The sequence below is a fragment of the Carassius gibelio genome, chromosome B16 (genome assembly GCF_023724105.1).
Source record: "Carassius gibelio isolate Cgi1373 ecotype wild population from Czech Republic chromosome B16, carGib1.2-hapl.c, whole genome shotgun sequence".
NCBI lineage: Eukaryota > Metazoa > Chordata > Actinopteri > Cypriniformes > Cyprinidae > Carassius > Carassius gibelio.
In genome coordinates, this window is record NC_068411.1 from 25168110 (window position 1) to 25186107 (window position 17998).

A 17998-nucleotide genomic window follows, 5' to 3' on the forward strand; every position below is an offset into this window, starting at 1 on the left:
TAACCTTCTGCGTTTGCTTTATTTAGATGCTGATCAGAGATGCACCTTCATTTAATTGTCAGCGAGTTCCTATCACTGACTGAGGAGCACGTTGGGACATGTTTGTACAAGGTAATTCACTCATCCTAATATACGACCCCTTCTTAGACCTCTTGATCTGTCTGCTCTTATTGCTTGATTTACCAAAATGGTGATATCCACATAATACTATAAATCTGTGGCTTCTTAAGTGGTTTGGACTGAATACAGAGCACATCTAAAACTGAATTATTTCACCGGTAACAGTCTGCGTTTGTGCAGCATTATGTCTGTCAGCCATTGAAACATGCCTAGTCCTTGCAAAGGCTGCAGTGTGGAGGAGAAAAACTGAATGAGAACTCATCACCTCCATAACAGTGCTGCTTTCTGTGAATGAGACTCAGCTTCACTAGATGAGTGTAGGGATGGTTGGGCCTGGTGGAGTAAGATATGGCAATGTTGGTGTTAGAAGCTGTGTGTGAAGATGAGTGTGATAAAGCTTTATTTTCAATAGCTGCAATGGCAGTGTTCACGAGTAAATGATGTATGAAGCTTTGGGGGAAACACTTTAAGATTCCCTCAAAACAGTAAGTGGAAAAATATGTTGTTGAATGCTGATGAGATGCTTAAAGGGATAGGTCACTCTTTTTTTGGTTTCGTAGGTTTTTTTTTTTCATACTATGAAAGTCAGTGAATACCGTCTACTGTTTCGTTACCCATAATCTTCAAAATATCTTCTCTTGTGTCCAACAGCTGAAAAAAAATTCAGGTTTGGAACAACATGACAACAAAATAATTATTTTTGGGTGAACCATCCCTTTAAGTCTAAAGACAAGCATAATTCTTTGGAAAAGTAATAAAAACCGAAATATGTTAAATTATTGATGTCTTATGTTTATATGTGTGGTAAATATCTTTCTCTTTCTGAAACAATAGTTTTGAGGTTGATGGGTCTCTAGCCAGTTTGAACCAATGTAGATACTGATAACAGTTTCAAGAACTTGGGAACAATATATATATAATTCTTTTATTAAAATATGGCAAGTATTCAGTTAGATTTTTGCAATTTTGAACGAAGTTCTGGGAAAAATTACTTATGCACTTGTCCATGTAATTACATGATAAGAACCCTGCAGCTAAACCTATCTGATTGTGTATTTGGTTGTTAAAATGTCTTGATCCAAAAGATTCCAGCAATCTGTAAATGAAACCCACATGAAATACCAGAACAAGAACTACCACTAATCAGTCCTTTGAAGTGTTTTTCAATTCCTTGTTATTCTTTAGGAAATCCCACGCTTACAAGTTGTTGTTTTAATAGCATTCTGAGGTTAGAGTAAAATTAAAAATATATATACATGCAATAAACACTTAAAAATACGTTTTCAATTACTGCAGCCGCATTGTTTCTTAGCAGCTTGGTTGTTTCACATCACAATTTATCAGTTAAGAAGGATCTTAAGCACAGATAAATGAATCAGCTATGTAAATAGGTCTCCATTAAGTTGAGTAATATCATGGCCACGCTTTTACATGTGTATTAAAAAACTGTAGTGAGGATGGAGAAAAATGAGTGGGTCGAGCTGATATTTTTTATTAGTGAATGAGACGAATAAAGCCGGGAGCTATTCTCTTTCATTTTAAACTCAGCCAAATGCCAAAGCCCAGTGCAATTAATAGAAGCCATAAAACATGTGCCATTAAAATGGACTCAAAGTTCTGGCAAAGTTTCAGCTCCATCTTTATTAATTTATTTTTAATTCAACAAATGCTTTGCAGCTGTTTTACATTCTCTAAGTTCAGGGGACAGAAACTCAAAGAAAGAGATAGACCTGAAAAAGAAGGAAAGTCTGAATAAAAAGGAGCCTCATCTACAACAAACAAAGCATATTAAATTACACAATAACATATCAGCACCACATAAACCATACAACAACATCGAACAAAGACAAACGTCAAATACAGTAACAAACAAAATATAACACAATAGCATAATAAGCTACAGCAATTTTGTCTATTTCAAACAATAAAATGATTTAGAATTATTTGAGTAATAAAAGTTAATGAATAAAAAATTGCTATAATTAAATAAAAAGTGCTTTAATAGCATTAATAATACATATGGAATATATTAAACATTTTGTATAATATATATATATATATATATAAAGTTTAATCAAGTCTTTTTCACTAGTTAACTTGTGTAAAATCTTTCATCCAAAACAGAACTCAGGTCATTAAATTAAAAGTATCTGACCATCATTTATTTTGTAAAACCCTGGACTGCATTCTAATCTTTCAAAGAAAATCCACACAATTTCACCCACAGATCGACGTAAATACGTGATAATCACGTGCTGGTGAGAGTAACCATTGAGCTCTTTATACGTCATCATCAGGAGCCGGTAGTGAAACGCGCGGTATTTTGAATACAACGAAAAACAAACAGTCGCTAGCTTTATTTTTGATCTTCAAAACGGTAAACTAGCCCTTTCAAGCTACCAAAACATGTCAAAGAAAGCTCCGAGAGCAGCCCTGAAGCTCCATATGAAGAAGAACACTAATATACGGATAGGAAAAAACGCAGACTTGATGGTGAGTGAATGGAAATGAACGACAACAGCTTCCACCGCGAACGCGCGTCATATTCACATGCAATTATGCTTTCAGATTTCATTTAACTGTCAGATGACGTGTGTACTGTTATGCAGTTGTTGTGTAGTCAGAATATTAGCTGTTTTATCTCCAGGCAACGTCATTATTTACTGGAGTAGACATGGATATTCGTTGTTGTCTAGGTCTGTCTCAAAATGTATTAAGCTGCCTACATAGACAGCATTTTAGAGAGCCTAGGAAGTTCTGAACGTTTTAAACTCAAAAAATAAAAAACAATGTGTTATTTCACGTAAAGAAGTGGTTGTTGTTGGGTTCCTTTGAGTGTTCTGTTTTTTTTTCCTGACTTCTTTTGTAACAGTGCAGATACAAAATTATTATTAGCCTATGTGAAAATTATAATGCAATAAGGCATGATTGCATGTTTTTAGGGATCTCTTCAGTACTTGAAGCCAATATGTAGTGCTTTATAAAAGTGTTTTTAGTGCATTAATATGTTATTTAAATTACTTATTTACAATTACTTATATCTATTCGTTGTTACACCTTTAGGAAGTAAAAAACATTTTTTTTTAATGTGATGACCAATTTCATATGTAACCAGGAATCTGCAAACATTATATTGCATTTTATTTTGGTTACAATTATTTATGAAAACATATAGTGCTAGTAGTAGAGTCACTTTACAGACTATACCACATTAGTCGGTTGGGGTATTTTTGATTTGGAACAAAAACTTTATATATAGTTTACAGCATGGGTAAGCCAGTTTGTTTAGAGAAACCAATACAGCTAATGCAAATGAGCTGAATTAGTGAGACATTACTGGCTCCTTTCATGTCTTTTTGCAGACCTCATTATGAGGAAGTTCATGATGTTGTTTCCCAAAGAAAAAGTTTTTGTTTCCCAGTAGTAAGTAGTTTTCATATGGAGGTGAACTGAAATGTTTGATGTTAAAGTCTGATGGATTTTATTGCTTCTTTGCATTTATTATACAAAACTCAAGAAGCAATGCTGCCGCTATTATTTTCAAGAGCATACAATAAGATACATTAGAAATTTATTTATAACTTGGTTCTAAAGCTTTTTGTCTGTGTTTGGCTCCGACGGTAATGATTTGTTTGCTACCAATGTAAAGTTCTTACCCACCTTGCCACTTAGGGAAAGACCTAATTCTAGGATCAGGAAACCACAAATGGGAGGACAAGCCATTAAAACCAAACTACCATGTTGACTTTTTGAAGTCAATTTTATTTTAAGGAGCTTGGCCCTTTAACTTAGCAGATGTGTTTACATTTGTTTAATGTTTTATATCCAAGTGGCACTGATGAAAACAATTTGTGTTATGCATTATCACGTGAAGTGGCCGCTGTAAATGTTGTTACATGCAGTAGATGTGTGGCAGTGTCGCATGCTACCTTTCTGATTGCTTGATACTGACCACTTCATAGTTTAAGTTGATTAAAAGAAATTCCGTTTTCAAAAGGGGAGTCCAGTGGTTTAGGTTGATTGAGGTTTGCCTTTCGGCAAGTTTGCCTGGTGCTTTGCATGGGAATTAGGGAATTGCTTATCCGTTGTTTTTAAGTTGAGGGGCACTGTACATAGTTGATTATGCTCTGTGTGTGTGTAGGGTGTCTGTGTGCTAACAGGGTCCTAATTAAAGGTCCATTGCAGCTGGTCTTTCTTTATAGAGACTGGAGGTGGGGATGTAAAAGCTGCCTGAAAGGTGCTCTGCTTTACAGGGGTCTAATCCAGCCGTTAAATTAAAAGGAAAATGCAGGAAAAAATGAAAGAAAAGGTCCATTCTTTTTTACCGTCCTATGAATATGTACCGGTTTGATCTGGTTTCCTGTGCTTTAATGACAAAATTCCTAATAAGGCCCTTCACACTTTGCCTTATGCATCACATCATGAATGAGTCTGCTTTTAATTGGTCAAGCTATGATTGTGTTTTGGCTTTCAGATGAAATCATTAGTTCTCAGATTGTAGACCTTCAATTCCAAGTATTTCCAACACTGATATTAAATCTATAAGGTCAGAGGGAAAAAATGCCAAATGTGTTTGCATTCTGAATTGGATGTGATAAGATAAACACGCGCACACACACGTTTGTTTTTGTGAAAAGTGGGGACATCCCATAGGCGTAATGGTTTTTATACTGTACAAACTGTATATTCTATGGCCTTACACCAACCCTACATATAACCCTAACCCTCACAGGAAACTTTGTGTATTTTTACTTTCTCAAAAAAAACTCATTCTGTATGATTTATAATCATTTTTAAATGTCCCATAAGTCACCCCCTCCTTGTAATACCTGTGTCATACCCATGTCATTATACAAAGTTGTGTCCTGATATGACACAAAAACAAGAACACACACACGCACACAAACACACACACACAATAATTCCATTGTTTGTTTGTTTTTTCTTCACTCAAAAGCAAACATGCATCTTGGCCGTTGTAGTCTGATTCGCAAACAAGTCACTCTTATGAACCTGTTCTTTGACTACGAACCATTCAATTTATGGACTTTGAATCCTTCTAAATCTTTAGAAAATTCAAATGTTTTAAAGTCTTCTGAAGCCATTTGATAGCTTTGTGTGTTCATGAGGAACAGACTGAAATTTAAGTCATATACAAAAACAATTCGGTGGAAACAAAATTATGTGTACTGCAGGTATTTATATCATTTACAGAGGCAATTTAAGGCATCAGTTAGCGTAAATAGACTGGTAGAGAAAGTGGCAAAATGGCAAATGAGAAACAGAAGTGTTTGCACCCAGAACACTGGTTTTGAACTGTAAAACACTAACAGGAATACATGTTCAATTTCTTCAGAAACTTTTGATCCAGATTTCTTCTTGACGGCTTTTCCTTACCTGCTCTGCACTCTGTCAAAAGTGCTTAGACTCATGTTTCCTGTCTCCTGCATCAGATCTTACTCTATAAGAACTGAAACAGCTTGTGAAATTATCCTAGTCATACTATTTCATCTCTCCTGTTTATAAGTGCATCCCGCCGGTTGAAACAGTGGCTTAAGACAGCGCTTTGTTCCCTGCTGAACTGAGATAGCCTATGCTACATTTGATGGTTGATTGAACACGAAAATAATCAGCTGCATCCTGCAAGGATCTCCCCCCAAATCATAGACCCACTCTTGCCCCCCTACAGCCACGTTGCTTCCCTGGTGTTAAAAATCTGTTAGCAGTGTTAGCAGCCCTGGCCAACAGATCCTGGCATTTTCAAACCAGGTCTTTAGAAGCTGTGCCTGGCTTGTCTACTGTAATTGGATAATGGGTTCCTGAACTGAAATAGGTAGATGCAGGTTGTTCTAGAGTGTTTGCTTTGTGCTTTTTAAGATGTTTGAAAATCTTACATTGTTAGAACTGATTCATGTTGCTAGAATGTTCACCAGGAACTGTTGGTCTTCTTTCTTGCATTCATTTGCATACTGAATTGCGTTTGAAATTACGGTTGTATATTAACCAATTATCTGTTAGGGATGCACAGTGCCTATTGTTATTGGCCGACATTATTATTTTTAATTTGTCAATATTGGATTAAATTGTGGATTCTCATTATTTATATTTTAATGTTACATCGGCATCTAATGCTCACTTTATAATTTTCAGGAAATGTCAATATGAAAATAATTCAACAAACTCCTGTAAAATGTAAATTGATTGATTTTGATATTTTGAACAAAATAGTATAGAATTGTTAAATTGATCTTTTTTTTAGTGTAGCTTTTTTTAATTTTTTTATTAAAGCTGCAGTAAGTAACTTTTTTTTTTTTTTTTTTACATATATTTGTTAAATCTGTCATTACGTACTGACAGTAGAATATGACACCGATAATCTGTGAAAAAAATCAAGCAGACTCTCTTTAAAGTTCCTAATGCTGCTGAGACTGGTTTTCTCTGCACTCCTCTGCCCTGTGAGGATTCCATGTGCTTTCTGTGTCTGAGAGAGGCAGCAGAGACAGCCTCCGCTGTAATCAGTTCAGCCCGGTAGTTATATTTTGGCAAAGCCTCTGGCACAGGGGAAGCCTGCATGGGCTTCTCAGTTACCTTCTCGAAAACATTCTTAAGACCAGCTGTTGGAGAAGCATTCAGACGCCCCAGAGATGACCCACAATTATGAAAATGAGGTATTAATAGATTTAAATTACATCCAAATGGCATTGTGTAGATGCACAAGGAGCACAGCCTTTTTTCAGCTGAAATCATTAGGAAAACTAGCTGGATGTGGTTCAGCAGATGTGGTCACTTGTTTCATTTGTGTATATGTGTTTTTGAGAGCGAGAAAGTGCAGGGGATAATGTACAGATCTTTCTTCATGTAATTGCTTGAAGCAGTGCACAGTGCAGACCACAGTGAAGGTGAAAGTGCAGAAAATACATTTCACATTTTGTTATTAGGAATATTAAGAATATGTTCACAACACAAATGTCCTTCGTCCTTCAGTTTATGAAAACTAAGCTGTAAACAGGCCAGAAATAATCAATATGAAGTATTCGATGTTATAGCCTAAGTCTATTTTGTGTCTGTGTGTATGTATTTGCAGGTATTGGTTATTTATTTTTCACTGTGTGGTAAATTGTTTTAATATTTAGATTGCTTTATACATTTGAAAGGGTTAGCAATAGATTCATATATTGTTAAATATGACACGTAACAGGTTGTGATATTTCAATTAATACTTATATTAATTATTACTTATATAATACTTTCACCTATAGAAACTGTTCTTTTTTTAAAATAAAGTAGTAAAGATTTATTACTGTATATCAGCAGTTTAGCAGTTATCGGACATAAAAATGAAAATAGTTAGAAGAGGATATGTTGTCATGAAAAAAAATTAAATGCTACAGTTTAGAACAATGTGAGCTCTTGAAGTGCGAAAAATGTACACTAAACCAAATGTTACAGAGAGTTGGGAGAATGTATTGGCAAATTGTGATGTGCCCTCAAAAGCATCAGCATCTCATTATGCATATAATAAATATTCATACACATGGCTATGGCTGTGTGGTTTAGAATCACCTAAATTGTTTAAATGATTCTGGAAATACCCTCTGACAATAGACTGACTTCACATTTGCATTATGAACTACACCAGGAAGACACACCTGTACAATGTGCTTTTTCTGTGTTTATTCCTTTGGTTCATATTGTTGTAGAGTATGTTGTATACAGCATTGTCATATGTTCCAGCACAAGTGGTGGTAATTTTAAATATGTAAACTTAATTTGAGTTCAAGGCTGATGTGAAATCCATCCCAGAGTGCAGACCTCCGTGGTGCTGAAAATGAAACAATTTCCTGGTCTAATCCGACAAGGTTGCAAAAGGATCCAATGTCTTTGGGGAGGGCTTGAAGATTTGTCTTCTTCTGACACCCCCTTTTCGTGGATCTGCCTAGCAGTTCCTGTAGCATAATCCTCCTTTATGGCGGTACTTATCTGTTGATCCATGCACAGGTATAGGGCAAGCTCTGCATGCTACACCTGAAAGATGATATTCACTCAAGTCGCTCAAAACACTGGATAGTACTCTTGACTCCGAGTGATTGGCTTTTTGTGCGCCAAGTCACTAGGAGCCTCTTGAAATTATTACATGGCTGTCCATCACTTAATCATTGTGCTTTTTGGTTAAAAGAAATGAATGGTTTCTGCCTTTGTGTGTTTATCTTTCTCGAGTAATAAACCAAAGTCATTTGTGCAATAATTGAAAGTCTGTAAATTCTTCAAACGCCTTGCCTTGCCCAATACATCCTTTTTAATTAACAATTAATAACAGTTAACAATTGTTCTTCATGTGTTTCTTTTACATGCCCTAGATTGCTCAAAGTGTAAGGTGTCAATAATTAAGTGTGCTGTAATTTACATTCCATAAATGTCAAGATAAGTTTTTCTCTTGTGTCCACAGGCCCAGCTCAACCTCCTAGTTGTCCTGCATCGTCTAGCGGAGGAGTCTAGGGTGAAAGCCTTTGAGGAGAAATCAGCAACCATCAAAGTTCACCACGTCAGAGCTGTTGCGAAGGTATCCAACACCACCACAATAATTAAGCTAATTAAGATGCCTCTAAGCTGCATTAGTTCAGTGTAGCTATGTAGACACTAAAAAATTAAAAGCAATATCCGACAATGTTAGGTAGCTAAAAAAATTGCCCTGCAAAAAAAATGGTTATTATAAATTTAGATTGCAGATTTATAACATTTTATTTAATATATAATAATACAAACATTATATGAATTATCATTACTATATAATTTATTCTTAAAAGCCCTCGAAGTCATGAGTGTTAAAATGGTCCTTAAATGTGCATGCCATATATCCTTATTTTCCCCTAAATCTAGAGATGATCCTATGGACAAAATATGCTGCTTTCCTTTGTTCTTTCTTGAACCTTTGTTCTTTGATGTAGGTCTCTCATGTAAACATTTAGTTGTGTTTATTATTTCGTAAAGGTTAGAAATGACTTCCTTTTTATCTCTGGTCTGTGCACCATTTGAACTATCAGACAAAATGTACTTCCAATTTCCCTTCTTTATACTTCAATTGATTTATTTTACCCTGAGGTCCAACAATGTGTTGAGGCAGTGATGTTCTCTAACAAGCACAGTGGGTACCTGAGATTGGCTGGGTTAGGTTTCCAGTGCATATTAATTTGATCAGGCCACATTGTTAGCAGATGTCACCCGTGGCCGCCCTATTGATCTACTCAACAGTATGTGTTACAGCAATCAATTTGTTCATTAGTGGACTGCCAAGAGCTACATTAAGTGAATAGCAACTTATCTGCTTCAGGTCCAGTCTGTTAGCAGTGCAGCCTTCTTTTTTTTTAGAGTGAGACCAGGTGAGTTCATATCAACACACAAATGGAAATAAATTGGCAGCTTCATGCTCCCTGTGCTGATTATGATAGATTCTGATATGACTTTAAACACCATACTGAAGTGAATGTAATTTAGTTTTAAACAAATAAGAATAAAACCGTACTAAACACACTCCCAGTCACTTGATCATGTCCAGGTCAAAAAAGGGAAATTATATATTGCATAAAGGATGGAGGCCAATTTTTTTTTTATCTCCACTAATACAAAAAAAAATTGGAGAAAAGAGTGGAGAAAAAAAAATAAAAGAAAAATAAAATACAATACAATAAAATTACTAAGATATCTTGAGTGAGCGAATCCTTGGGATGGCATTTTCTTTTTAACTGACTAAATATTCAGGAATGGAAGCATGTGTCTAAAGTGTAATCATAAATTCAATCCATGATTTGGCAGAGTTGCAGTGTTGATTGCTGTTAGATTTAGTTTAGATATAGTGTTTTACTGTAGATTAGGCCCAGCTGAATCTCCTGTGATTTTTATTTATTTATTCATCTATTGTTTTGAGGCTCATGCCCTGCATGACCTGAAAAAGGAATTAAGGCAGCAAATGAACACACTCGTACTCCAGCCGGAATCCGGCTACATCATCTTGCAACCTCCCCTTTGATGGATATTTTCTCCAGTGCTATAGATCTGCATGGGGCACCACATCAAATGAGTCACAATAACACTGAACAGAGATCCGGCCAATTTTGAGTCATCGCGCTGCATTTATTTTCACGAGGGCAGGCAGCTTATTTGATTAAGATGTAATTGTGTGCAGAGTGCTCCTTGTACAGATGCACTTGAGCAGCACGGGCATGAAATATGCTCTGCTTGTTCCAAATCAAGAGCGAAGTCATGATGGCCTGTCACAACTAAACATGTTAGGAATTACATGCTTTATAGAGTTCAGGCACAGACTGGTTCAGCATGGCCGCCTCTGAAAACAGGTGTGTAATGTAAAGCTCTGCCATGGAAAGTGGAGATTTGAGGGAAACGACAGATGTAACAGGAAAATCTGGGTGTTTCTAAAAGATATTCTGGCTAAATTATTTATTAATAATTTTGTATGTTTGTATGCATCTACCTACTGTAAATTGACTTCGCAGGTGCAAGGGTCCTTAAATTATAAAATTGAGATAAATAAACTCTGGCTATTACTCGCATTCTAGTGATTATCCCTTTGCGTGTCAGTGGGATTTCCGCCCCTTTTCTAAATAATTGTGTTTCTTCCCTTTGTTGTTACAGAAACTGTTAAAGAGCACACGTGGATAACATGGATGACGGGAGTTCCCCATCACAACCCTTTATTTGTTCAACAGCATTGATCCCATTAACTAAAATTTACTAAAAGACTTCAACTATGTGTGAGCTAGCATAGAGCCCAAAACGTATATGGACTGTCAAAGGTGAACATTTTACTTTTATTCATTTATTAGAACTTTTACATGCACAATGGAATATTTTGTTGCTTTGTCTCCGCATCAGGCCCATTATTAGGCTGTGATCCATGATTCATTTCTCTTCATGATTGTTGAACTTTTGCTTCTAGTTTTGTGTAAATTATGTACGACGGTCAGTATCTAGCCCAGATATCTAAATCAACACATGTGTCCCTCATCTCAGTGGATCGTATTATGACTTAATACCTGTTAATAAACAATTTGTACTACTTAACTTGGGTAACACATGGTTGAGTAACCGTGCAGTGTTTCTTTTTTTGCTCTGTAAAGCAACAAGATATTTGGCTTTTGGCCATTGACAACACTGGGATTATTATCTGTGGCTGCTCCCAAAAGTAGGTTTTTAACAGGAAAGTTCACTCCTGTATTGACTCAGTATCAGATGGACATCTTGTAATGAGATAATTTTATTTCAAATTTAATTACTAGTATCTGAGTGACCTATAAGAAAATACACAAAATCTGTTGATTTGGTGGCCATTTTTCGTAACGTCGCTTATTACATCTGAGATAAAACGTCACATCCAAGATGATGATATCGCGCTAATCAAGATTTGGCTAATTCGGTTCCTCGAACGCACCTGCTGTTGATGATTAGTATGGCTGGATTGAGTTATCTGAGATAATTGCGCGTTCATGCATTGGTTTAAAAGTAATGACATAATATAATTAAAAAAGAAATTTCTGGACTTCTATAAGGAAACAGCCAAGCAAACAAAACTACACACGTGATAATAGATGCATTAAATGTACACTGTTTTTATTTGATTTATAATATTTGTACAATCTTTAAATTTTTATTTCAATGTAGTAATTAGCTATTCATTTAATTTTATATTTGGACATATGTTACGTGACAGCGTTTCTTAAGGATCAAGATCATGTTATTGGCATCTCCTGCACGTCATCAACCCACTCCCGTAAAAGCCGTCATCACTCAAATTAATGCATGTGTGTAAGACTCGAATACAATTATGAAGTAATTATTTCATGATGAATAAATCTTTCAGTGAGTAAAACTGGCTGTCTATAGTAGGCTATTATGGACTGCGCAACATTATGATATTATCTTTAAATACATTTTAAATTATAATATTATCCTTTAAAATGATTGGATCAGTAGGATACTCTTGTAATAAAGTACATATTTTGAGTATCAGTTCTGGTTTGAAAGATGCGATCTAATCCTGTTTACATGAAATAAGCCTGCTTCTTCAAAATCATCTTTAAATTGAGAAAATTAGTTAACATTTGCAGTTAAGATTTGAAATTTTATGTATATATATATATATATATACTTTGACATTTTCATTATAAGAGCTAAAACATCACATGCAACACACAAACACTGAGCTGGAGACCAAAACCAATGATTAAAAACTTTTTTTTTAAAGATCTGAAAGGAAATTTCCTTCCTAGCATTGGATACTGCCTGATTGTATTTCTGACATATATTACCGCTCAAAGGATCAGCATGGTAGGATTTATAAATGTTTTTGAGAGAAGTCCGTTATGATCACCAAGGTTGTATTTATTTGATAAAAAATGCAGTAAAAACTATTATTTTGTGAAATATTACCATAAAAAAAAAAAAACCTGTTTTCTATTTGAATATGATGTATGGTGTTGTAATGTATTACTCTGATGGCAAAACTGAAATGTCAGCAGCCATTACTTTAGTTTTCAATCTTTTTTTTTTCGTTTAATAAAGAAAAGAAATAAAGAAAGATATAATACCAAACTGAGAGCATATGCAGGATCTCCAACTGGTCGCCTCAGGAGTTCAATCAGCTCTGTTCTTGCATCTGCTTGACCATGTTGTGTGGGATCAAAGGGCCTGACCCCAAGACCAAAGGAAAGTAAATGTTTAGGTCTCACTTTCCGGGTGCATTACACCGATGATCACATGACCTGGGAGTCCCCCTCCTTTAATCCTTCTGTCAGAATTAATTGGGCTGCCAGGGATTGATCAGCATAGTGTTTGTACTTTCTGCCTGCCTTTGAGTTTTGAGAAGAGTTGCCTTGTTGATAAGTCTAGAATGTTCTCCAGACCTCTAAATCCACCTTTATCTTCATCTTTCATGTATGAGGTCATCTTCATCTATCATCATCTTCACAGTTGGAATGGTGCCATTTATTCTACTTTTTCCATCATGGCCTTTCTTCATGCTGCTGCTTGGGAAGTAGATGTATGTATCTTTACAGGTGCAGACTGTAGAACAGGGTGATCATTATTCACCTTGTCATGCAAGACCAGAAGAGGGCAACAGTGAGAATGCATGCAGCACAAAAGCTTTTTTGTTTGTTGGTTTGTTTTAAATGATTTACACTACACACTGACTCTTTAATTGTGTATTTCTCTGGATGATACAAATTCAAATTAAATCTTTTGGCCTTTAAAAACATTTCCCATAGTCCATAGAGATCCAAACGTCCAGAATGGCCATAAAGTGTTTCGGGTTATTATTATTAACATTTCTTATACGTTTTGATGCTATATAGAATATTTGTTTTAACTAAGTAGCATTATGTATGTCTTGTCAAAACTTGTGGTTAAGGAGTTAGTTATTCATATTCTTTTTTTCCATTGACTGTGCAGGTGCTGGTGTTAGAGCTATGGTCCATATTTGAGCCTTTTCAGTTTACAGAAACACTATTTCTATTTATATTGCTCTGCACACCTATTCCAGCCACTTTCAGTTTTACTACACTAAATTTATATGCTGTTTGTTATATAAATAACCTCCCACCTTTATGTAAAGCTGGCATAAAGATGCTTAGATAATTATTATTGTCAAAAATATGTTCTTGATAACAGTAAATTGTGTTTATGGGCTGCTTGAAACTGGTTGAATTTTAATTGTATTTCTTTCATAATCATTTGACTTAATAGTAAGATTTTGATATCAAATAAATCCGAAAGAGACTAATTGTCTTTGCCTTAGTGTAAATTGAAGACAAATATTTGCTTGAGACTTACTTAAAGGGGGGGTGAAATGCTCGTTTTCACTCAATATCCTGTTAATCTTGAGTACCTATAGAGTAGTACTGCATCCTTCATAACTCCAAAAAGTCTTTAGTTTTATTATATTCATAAGAGAAAGATAGTCTGTACCGATTTTTCCCGGAAAAACACGACCGACTGGAGGCGTGACATGTGGGCGGAGCTAAAGAGTCACGAGCGCGAGTAGGCTTTTGCGTTGAGAGCGTTTGGAAGCTGTGACATTACCGTGAGGAAAAACCCATCATCCAAAACAAACCATGGCTAACAGTCAGATTCAGCGTATATTTATGATCCAGAATCAGATCCCGAGGCTGAAACTGAACAAGAGCAGCAGCAGCAACGACTCGCTCCGAGCGGGGCTCGAACCCGGGTCTCGGCATGGGAGGCGGACGCACTAACAAGGAGGCAGAGATATTTTAAGCAGTTTTACTCGCCGCCTGCGGTTCCAACACACGATTGTGGCCCTTTTTCGTTGGGATTGCATCATCCTTAAGAAATAAACGATACGCAAATCCGTCGTCAAACTGGGCCTTGTTTGTAAAACAAGCATCTTCGAAATGCAGGGAACAAACACAAACACTTGCACAACTCCGTTGATGCTCTGTAAAAATAAACTCCATCCACTGGTCCCTTAATGCTGTTTTTTTGGTAATCTGTGCAGGGTTGTCTTGCCCTGGCAACCAAAAATACACTACTTTTGTGACATTTTGCGACGAATGCCTCTGCTCTCAGTGTTCTGCTATACGGGAGCGCGAGCTCTTCTGGCAGAAGTGCCTTAGGACCCATATAAGGAAATTCCGCTCCATCTAACGTCACACAGAGCCATATTCGAAAAAAACTTTCCGAAACTTGTGACAAACCGGAAGGAGTATTTTTGGAACAGAAATACTCCTTCAAACGTACAACTTAATTTTTGAAACTTTGTCCATGTTTAGCATGGGAATCCAACTCTTTAACAGTGTAATAAACTCTGTATGCATGAAATAGCATTTCACCCCCCCTTTAATGCTTATTCTCCCGGAAGTCTTTCTGCATAGTAACAGCTTGGTTTCTAATTCGCTGTAAGGCAACTGCTTTTAAACACTCTTGTTTGTATGTGTTTGTGTGTGTGTGTGTGTGTGTGTGTGTGTGTGTGTGTGCTGTTTTTTAATTACTAATGCAAAGGTTTGTATTTACTATGTGTATCTGTAGTGTTTAGTATCATAGCCTATCAGGTATGTCTTTTGAAAGCAATGGTCTATCAGAAGTCTGGTAGGGTATGTCAGTTCTTGTGTCTAAAGTCCAGTGGAAAAGGAGAGATTTGCAAATTCCCTGGTCAGACACCAGCTTAGCAGCAATTTAGTGGTAAAGGGATATGCTACAGCTCTTCCATCAAATATTATGTTGGCAATACATTTGAGGAAATTTGATGTCTTGAAAGTCATGTAAGTGACCAGCTCCATCAAAGAGTCCAGAGTCCTTCAAAGAAACAAGTTTCTCTCAGAATGTCCTTGTTCTTCTTAAAAGGCAACCTCACACTATTGACGTGTCTTTGCAAACACCTCAGGTTTTTGTGACTCATGCAGTGTTGAGCTAATGGAACTGTTCCTGCCACTGCAGTGGGGTCTGGTCCTCTTGGGGAGATGGTCTGTTTTTCCCAGCCCAAACCAGCTTCAGGAGCCAAACACTCCCTGTATGCCCTTTCTGAAATAGCGTGACCATGATGCCATGGAAGCTGACCCTCTGTGGCATTGTGGTTTGTGGTAGGGATTCCTCATCCCCACCTGCTTTTGTTACCCAGCGGTCCTCACTGACCATGGCATTCAAAAGCCCTGCAGGGACATGATTTAACAGGGCTCCAAGCCTCTGATGTCATGCGTGATGTTCATGTGCCAGGTGGGTGCCAAGCATAGGTTAGTCTTTTGCTTAACCGTGGCTTGCAAAGCACTTAGCTTTTATTATTGAGTTGGAAACACACCTTCGCTCGCCAAAACATGTGCCACGATGCATTGGAAAGAAGTTCACTATGGTAAAATACATGTGATGTTTCTCTGCCATGGAACATTGATCATTTGGTGTGTTTAAGGTTGTGCCGCTTTCTCAAAACACTTTTTTAAAGCTCAGTGTGGCTTATTGTGATTTTTTTATTATTATTATTATTATTAATAATAAGGGTCATCCTTATTTTCGAACCCTGAGATGAGATTTTTTTTTTATTTCTTTTAAATGTGACAACGTTGATAATAGCTGGAGTCACCGTGTTCTGCAGGACCCACAGCAAACGGTTTTCTTCAAGTTAATTTAGATAAGCTTTTATAATCCCTCTATGTACCAACTAAAATATGAACCTGCAAAGAATTAAGCAAAACAAACACATTAGATCCTATCCAACATTTAATACATGTATTTCTGCTGGTAATGGGCGGAAGGAAAGTATTGAAACATCTGTCATGCTTGATTTCATTACACCACAAAGAAGTCATTACATTTAAACCGCTTTGTATTTGTTTGTTTGTGTTGCTGCTGCCCTCATGCAAGGTAGCCAGCCTGGAGCACTCAACACGTATGTATTTGCACAGCTGGATGTTTACAGATGCTGTTCCAGGTGAAGGAGTTTAACACAGTTCCTTACCTCACTAGTTAACCATCAGTACCGGCTGGCTCACAGCCCACACATCCACCTCTTTCTCTCCGACGCAATTTTACTCTTTCATGCCTTTAGGCCCCCTCAGATCTGCCTCTTCTCCAAACTCGCTTCTAATCTCACTTTTCGAGGGTCTTGGTTTGTTTTACCTGTCCACAATCCCACATAGCTCTTAATGCCCAGGACCAACTCAGAGCAGATTTAATTTGATAACCCAATGAAAACGCTGAAGAATTGAAATTGGACATGGTGTTTGGGGCGCTCACTTGTGGCTTGACTGTAGCCGATGACTTTCGCAAAAGAAGAGAAGCTTGTTTTAGTCAAAGAATTGCATATACACACATACTTTTGAGTTTACATTATTTAAGACTTATATAAGTGTGGTCAGTGGCTGCAGTTTCCTCAAAGTTTGAAATCACCCTATATGATAAGCATTTTCTGATGACTTTGAATTGATAAGGGATGACATAAACTATGACGCACATCTCATTACAAAACAATTCGGAATATAGAAGAACACTTCAACATTTTATGTCAAGAAATGGTACGGGTTCATACAGGTATTGGCAAAAAAACTCATTTTGAAAGCTTCTCTCTGGAAAAGAAGTACAAAGCTGTCATTGGGGTGGTACCCTAAAGTATAAAAGCTAAAAAGTGCATCTAATTTGAAATTGTACATGTTATTGTACATATTAGTGCCTAATTAGTGCATTTTAGCTTTTGAACTTCATAGAGTGTTTCCAAAGTTTAGAGGGCACTTTGTTTCCACCCAAGTTACAAATTTCCATTAAGTTCCAAAAATATTGGAATATCACAAAATGAATTTGCTAATGAAGCAGCATTCCAATCCCATTCCTTTGTCTTATGTCTGAGAGCGAAAATAGCAGCCAGTCATTTTGATGAAAGGCTTTGGCTCTTACTTGTGCAGAATGACCAGAGCAACATGTTTTCTTTTCTTCTCTGAGTGTATTATTCATCACGTATTCATTTATGCATTTTGGCAGATGCTTTTCTTGTTTTTCAATCTATGCAGTTCCTGGGAATTGTACACATGATCCTAGCATTGCTAGCACAACAGCTTTACAGTTGGAGCCATTTAGTTGCATGATCTGGCAAAGTCACGTTTACATTATAGTTTATTGTAGACTTCTTCTGATCTTGAAATTTTTATGCACATTTTGGAAATGTAATTCCCATCCCATGCATTTTTATGCAATCTCTTACAATTAAAATGCAGGTGAAAACCTGACTGTTGAGACAAAGTCTTTGTGAAATTATCCATCTATAGAGCACAGATGCAGAATGGCCTTTGATTTCATAAAATGTTTTTTTTTTTTTTTTTCACTTTAAGAGGCCTGTATGTGTTAGATGAAGGGGAATCAATCACAG

The 17998-nt window shown here is 36.5% G+C and overlaps 1 protein-coding gene across 1 annotated transcript; it reads left to right on the forward strand.

Moving 5' to 3' along the window:
- The first annotated feature begins 2402 nt into the window (after nucleotides 1-2402).
- Nucleotides 2403-11196, forward strand: cenpw (centromere protein W). Its single transcript, XM_052577679.1, has 3 exons — nucleotides 2403-2613; nucleotides 8567-8680; nucleotides 10768-11196. Exons 1-3 carry the CDS (start codon nucleotides 2527-2529, stop codon nucleotides 10792-10794), a joined length of 228 nt encoding a protein of 75 aa, XP_052433639.1. The 5' UTR covers nucleotides 2403-2526; the 3' UTR covers nucleotides 10795-11196.
- Nucleotides 11197-17998: the final 6802 nt, after the last annotated feature.

Bases quoted from the DNA above. Each gene is read 5' to 3' on its own strand.
- cenpw (XM_052577679.1), top strand. From the start codon at position 2,527: ATGTCAAAGAAAGCTCCGAGAGCAGCCCTGAAGCTCCATATGAAGAAG. The intron at 2,614-8,566 runs GTGAGTGAATGG...TTGTGTCCACAG, and splicing joins GAAAAAACGCAGACTTGATG to GCCCAGCTCAACCTCCTAGT. The intron at 8,681-10,767 runs GTATCCAACACC...TTGTTGTTACAG, and splicing joins ACGTCAGAGCTGTTGCGAAG to AAACTGTTAAAGAGCACACG.